This window comes from Pygoscelis adeliae, unplaced genomic scaffold, assembly GCF_000699105.1.
Source record: "Pygoscelis adeliae isolate BGI_AS28 unplaced genomic scaffold, ASM69910v1 Scaffold155, whole genome shotgun sequence".
NCBI classification, from domain to species: Eukaryota; Metazoa; Chordata; class Aves; order Sphenisciformes; family Spheniscidae; genus Pygoscelis; species Pygoscelis adeliae.
The window spans coordinates 80,282-86,938 of NW_008824932.1; the positions used below are offsets into that span (position 1 = coordinate 80,282).

Consider the following 6,657-nt stretch of genomic DNA (forward strand, 5'->3'; position numbering starts at 1 on the left):
GTTGCTGCCCCACTGACTCATGTCCCCCCATGCCTCACAGGCAGCGGTGCTCTGCAGGGCAGGAGGCTGTTAAGTGCTTTACACGGCCAGCAGCACCGCCTACTACAGGGACCCGAATAAAACCTGTACCTGCTACAGCAGGACAAAAGCTGCAGATGGATCCCTGCACCTGACGCCACCAGAGGTACGTTCTCCTGCACCCACAGCCCTGCCAGCACCCCATTCTCCTCATCAGGCTACGTTTCTGGAGCTGGTTTTCTTACTTCTGTAATGTAAACTAGTAACTTACAGAATCATTTACCTGGCATCAGTATATCCTTAAGGAGCAAACAGCCAACCTGCTCTTGCTTCCTAACAGTAATTGCTAGTTTTTAAGTAAGAAATAAATTTCCTTTTTGCTGACCCTAGTCTCTCTCAACCCACAGCGCAGGAGAGCTTACCTCTGAAACACTGGGGGAGTGACTTGATCTGCAGAATAGGAACTTTTACTGCACAGTTGACGATTGGTTGACAAATCTGAAATGAAACGGCATCAAGATCAGTAACTCGTGTAGGAAAGGCACTAGGTCAAAGTAGTAACAATTGCAGACCAGCAGACAAAAGTAATTTCTGGGCGCTGACATAAAGATCTTGGAAAGGCTTTATTTACAGGCTACATTTGCTGTGACAGAACTGATTGGTAGAAAGGACCGGGTATTCCTGTGCATTTGCATTTGTAAGCAATTCAGGCTGAGACCAGCTTTGCAGAAACCAATGAGAGCCTTCCCAGTCCTTATCAGGAGAGTCTGAAGACAGGATCAAACCAGCAACCTTCCTCTAAAGAAGAGAATTACTTCATGACCCCTGCTCAGAGGGTGCCTACCTCGACATTTTTAGTCCCCTTTTTGCAGAGGAGAAACCAGCTGCATGTTTTCTGCAACTCCTGTCTCTGCAGATACAAATTTATCCAGTGTGGTAAGTCTGGCTGGTTTAGGCAAAAGGTTGGGTTCTTAAATCTCATTCTTCTTCTAAAGACTTAACCTCTGCTAGAAATAGCCTGTTTGAAACTTCCTGCTGCCTCCTTTTAGCAAATTGTCAGAAGGGCCCAGAGGTAATCATGGCCCCTCTTTGCCCAGTGGTGGTGGGAGAGGGTGCAGGATGGCAACAACTGTTTGGGATCTTCACAGTAATAAATATGGGGGGCCCTCATGCTCTTGGCTCCCCAAGGTCTCTTATGATAGCTTGATGCAGGAAATCTGATCCAACTAATTGCCTCCATCCCCACAATCCAAGTAACGCTAAAATCAGGGGCTGCTACCCTGGCTCTGCAAAAAGATCACATCACTCCAAGGGGATGGTGCAGTCACATCTATACTCTGCCTAGCCTAAATTATAGGGAGGCACAGTTTAGGGTAACAGGTAACAGTGCAAGTGAGGCTTGCACCCCAGAGAGCTTTGCTCCTCCTTGAGGCACAACCTTGCCCAAAGATCCCTTGGCACTGAGCAGCTCCATGTTACTGGGAGCTGCAATTCAGCACACAGCAGCCCAAGAGGAAGAAGTGTCTCCAGGTCTGTGGACACACAGAGACCTCACTGGCCTTTGTACCAGATCTTAAATGTGATCTGCATCCTTCCTTGTGGTGAAGGTGATCTTCTTCTCTTCCAGCATACCTGGAGATATGAATGACACCCGTGCCAAGAGCAATATCAGCGCTACCGTGGAACTGTTTCAGTTCATCATGTACACCCCCACGTTTACCCTGGGATTGCTGTTCAATGTGATGGCTCTGTCATTCCTGTTTTTTAAGGTTAAAAAGCTGTCAGAATCTACAGTCTACATGATAGCCCTTATTTTCCTGGATACTTTGCTGCTGTTTACTCTTCCTTTTAAAATAATTTCCTACCACCTTCAGGACAACTGGAACTTGGGGTCTGTGTTTTGCTCCACCTTGGAGAGTCTTTACTTTGTAAACATGTATGGCAGCATCCTCATCTCCCTCTGCATCTGTGTAGACCGGTACATTGCTATCCGGCACCCTTTCACAGCTCCCACCCTGCGATCCACCAAGAAAGCTGCTATGGTCTGTGCTGTCATCTGCATGGGCACCTCAGTCGGAACAGTCTCTACTTTCCAACTGCATGGAGAGAGCCACAACATCTCGTCCTGCTTCCATAACTTCTCCAACAGTACATGGGAAAACACAGGCCTATTCAGTGCCTTGGAGACCACCTTCTTCGGCAGCCTGGCAGCCATGACCTTCTGCACTGTTCAGACCATCAGGTGTTTGAGAAAGCGCAGAAAACCAGACAACCCCCAAACACACACCACCAGAGCGGAGAAGATAGTGGTGACAAACCTTGTGGCATTTTTGGTCTGTTTCATGCCTTACCATGTGGCATACTTCATGTACTTTTTGGTGAAAAATAACATAATTCACACCGGTTTTCAGCAAGTGCTACGAGACATCACTCAGGTCACCCTTTGCTGGGCAAACCTGAACTGCTGTCTTGATGGGGTGTGTTACTATTTTGTTTTAAAGGAGTCCTTGGAAGACTCATTACAAAACAGTGAAAAAACAGCCATGCGAAAGCCTTGATCCACGTGCTGCACATTAGTTACTTGGGATGATGTGTGGAGATGCTTTCATGGAAAGTGCAGGGTCCTGAACTACCTATCTAAGCAATTTACTTTAAATATTCAGATCTGAAAATATTTCATAAAAAACAAAACTAAGTCCATTCCCAGGAGACTGCTCCTAACTTTTTAAATTTCCTTCCATAATGTTTTGTGTTAGCATTTATGGGTAAAAAGAAATGGAATTATTTCCTATAAATGGTGATGCATATTTCTTTGGATGTGATTCCTCTTTACTTTGAAAAAAAAAATTGTTCGCTTACATGCGGTAGCATCTTTCAGCTTCCCTGTCTATATCACACCTGCAAACCTCCCCAGGCCTTCAATCACTACAGACTTGGGCTGCTGAGAAACAGAGACTTAGAATTTATAGTAAAAAGCTTTGGACTAAATTCTGTTGCCTCCCCTGCCCTGATCATGTATGCTCGTGCTCACATACAGGCACACCTGTCAGGTTTAGAGTTGCACATGCTATTTTAAAAAAATAAAATTATTGTAACTCTAAATCCAAAGGCAGCTTTAGGTTAACATGGGTATAGCAAGATCTCCATGCCATTCCTCTACCATCTGACTTGCTCTGCAAGGTGCAACACTTGTTTTAGCAACAGGTCTTGTGCCTACCACATCGCACTTCTAATTAATGTTGCCACTAGCTTAAGTCCCCACATAGCTCAGATTACTCAACTATCCCAGTTCCAGGCTTCCTCATCAGCTCCTCTCCTGCTCGCAGGCTTTTCACATATCTGTTCTTTCCTGCTTGGTTACAAACCTAGTTTCATGAACAGAGCCAAACCAAACAAGAGCATGAAATAAAAAGCCTGAGTCCAATGCAGTGGCAAACACATGAATCTGAAGAAACAATCCCCACCTTACTGGGGGATAAGATAAGAGCAGCCCTGATCCCTAAAGCAGCAGCCAGCAACATAGGACCCCAGGGGAAAAGCAACCTTTTGGACCTCGGAGCAAGATGAGCACGACCACTTCCCAAACAAGGCAATAAAAAATAATCCACCAGCAGAAGCCTAACATGCCAGTCAGTTACTTCTTATCAGTGCTCACAGGCATCTCGATAAACTGAATGACAACATGCTCCCAGCCTGGAGAGAGGCAGCTCAGTTGTCTAGGGACCCCCATTGCTGCCCCTACCACTACCCTGGCAGCCAGCTGCCACTTTCCTGAACAATGAGGATGATGACAACCGAAGCAATTAGTTTTCATATTCATGTTGAGCTGGATCCTTGTATATCTTCTAGGCAGAGATACTAATCCCAGTCTTTGAACTGTCTTTTCTCTGTACACTTTTGAGAAGGATAACGCACAAACCACGTATTGATTTCTTCCCTGAGCTAGCGACTTTGCACGTAGAGACTCTAGTCTGTGAAAGTGAAATTTTTTGAAGTTGCCATATCTATGTATGAGATTGTACCAAAGTCCAGTTGCTGAGGAGGGAAACACTGACCCAACATAGATGCAAGTGTGTGCTGGTGTTTATAGAGTCCTTTTGGTGTTCAGCCGATGAACCATGCTTCTGAGGATACAAGGGCTGTGCATTTACACTAGCTATGTCCTGGTTATGTCCAAGTGCATGAAAATAAAACCCACCAGGATATTCCAGCAAGAATTCCCTCTTGATATCAACTGCCATTTCCATTGACTCCCTCAGTAAATTCAGAATATCTGACTAGCTTCCCTGCCAGCAGACACTGAATCCTCATCATCATCTTGTTCATAACTTATCCCTTAACTAACTGCACTTCAATAGACACAAAGGTTTTACCACTGAGGTTTCAGACTCTTTTTGGAAGCAGAGTTAACAAATAATAGAAAAAAATAGCGCTGATGCAGAAGATTTATTTTACAATTTCAAAGCAGTGGGCCATGCCAAGAGGGCCTCTACTTTAACTGATAATGCCTGAACATAGGAAACAGGAATCTTGTCAGTACCTCAGGAGGCAGAAAATGCCAGAGTAGATGAGGAAATTGATTCAGTTGCATTTCTACAGCCTGAGGCAGCTCCATTAGTTTTACTGACATGACTTTGGGCTTACACTGCTATAACTGAGACTAGAAGCTCACCTGTAGTTTTAAGCTTCCTGTTGCTCAGCTTTTTTTCCATTTTTAAGTATGCCTGTTCTTATTTGTTTGTTATCCTGCTGTCCTTGGTCCCACAGATCATAAAATAACTTGCACTGTAATCTCATTTAGAGTGCTGGTAGACAGTAGCGATATGAATACCAAATTTAGGAATTTTTGGCTTGGCTACCTCCCTCAGCAATAACACACTGCTTAGAAGAGGCAGAGATGTTGACCAAATTAAGCATAGTTAAAACTGTATGAAGGACAAGTTAAAAGCACTTGAGGCATTTCTTCTTCTCCCAAGCCTCTCCCCTAGGTTTCTCCAGCACTCAATGGCCACACGGCCATTGATTTTTTTCTAGAAACAGACAGGCTGAGGTGTGGAAAAGCTACTACCTCCCCATGGACAGGGTACAGCCAACCACCGTCTGAGCTCCCAGTCTCTACGTATGGCTCACAGTGCCTCTGCCAGCTCTAAGAGAGCACTAATTATCAGAGCAGGATAACAACTTTCATTCTAGATTTCTGGGGGAAATGATAATTTTGAAAAAGCAACATTTTCTACTCAAAAGTTCTCTGCTGGATCTTATTGCTTCTAGGCCTCTGAACATTCACTTTCCAGGTCAAATCTGGTGTGGTCTGATCCATTCTCTTTGCTCAGGTGTGTAGCTGTAACAGCTTTTTCATTTGTAGGGCTTTATAATCAAATCATGACACTGCCTATCTAGTGAGACTACAGAGATTTCTGTTTGCACCAGGAGAATATTAAAGACATAGAGTACTAAGAAATAAAAGGAAAAAAAAAAATCTGAAAATCTGCAATCTAAAGCCATCACAGGCTTTCCAGAATACAGGTAACGATTCATGGGAGGAAAAAAAGAAAGCAAACCCCAGGATTTGTTTGGAAATGATTTACCCCGAAGAACTGAGGACTCATTGCTAACACTTACAGTTCTTAGCCAAAAATCATTGGTTTCTTCTGAAAGAATGAGAATGGGGGCTAGATAGCTGTTATGGAGCACTTTTTCCACTTGCACTTGTTTTTGCATTTGGATAGTGAAAGGGAAAGGGTTTAAACCAGCACTCCTCTCATAGCGGGTCATGGGAGGGGGTAAAGCTGCTCTGCTGGAGAACTTCACCCTTTGGGCCAACCAACCCGTTTCATTTGAGAGGCCTTTCATAAAATGCACCCTGAGGCTGCTGGATTTCTTGCTGAGAGACCTGTCTTACAGACATTCATGCATGTATCGTATTCACATAAGTAACTTTCCTACTCATTTATTTGCAGGTTTCACTAAAAGACTGGGCATGTGTTTCAGCAGGTTTGATATTTCACACTTAAACAAGCTAAATGTCCTATTTCTTGCAGGCTCACTCACCTGGGAAAGCAGTGAAGCTCAAACTTAGGTATCCACTAACTCTGTATATCTGTCCTTTGCTTTCCAAATTTGTTTTCTTCTAGTACAGCTATTATCTTGTGTTTCAGGCTTGGGAATTATCTGTTTGGATTGGGAAGGAAAACGGTTTCAAATAAAATACCACTGATGATATTTGCATATAACCACGGAAATCCCAACCAAACCATTCATCTCCTAAAAAGAAAGAATTAGCACAGGTACCGGGCATGCAGTATCCCCTGCAAATTTCACTATTGCCTTTTACATGTTATGAAAGATGTCCACATAAAACAAACGGAACAAAATATTTACCATGAGCAATACCACATCTGTGGTCAGTTTTCTGAGAAAAACCTCAGAAAAGCAAGTCTCAAGACAATGCATAGGCTTTTATAGAAGTTTTCATACGCATATGCTCCTCTAAAAGTGGTTTTAACCTTTCTATTGCTGCTAGAGAGGGCTAAAAATGTCCTTTGTTTTCTCTGCAGAAAGACAGCACCATGAGCTATAGATGAATTTGTAGCACTTCAGATGCTAGGGAGAAAACTCTCACAGACAAGAAGTGTGAAA

The 6,657-nt window shown here is 43.6% G+C and overlaps 1 protein-coding gene across 1 annotated transcript; it reads left to right on the plus strand.

Moving 5' to 3' along the window:
* Positions 1 to 1,658: 1,658 nt before the first annotated feature.
* LOC103917835 (G-protein coupled receptor 55-like) lies at positions 1,659 to 2,576 on the plus strand. Its single transcript, XM_009325032.1, has one exon. It carries the CDS (start codon positions 1,659 to 1,661, stop codon positions 2,574 to 2,576), a length of 918 nt encoding a protein of 305 aa, XP_009323307.1.
* The last annotated feature ends 4,081 nt before the right edge of the window (positions 2,577 to 6,657 follow it).

What these genes read in the sequence shown, in the direction of transcription:
- LOC103917835 (XM_009325032.1), top strand. Translation starts at nt 1,659, where the DNA reads ATGAATGACACCCGTGCCAAGAGCAATATCAGCGCTACCGTGGAACTG.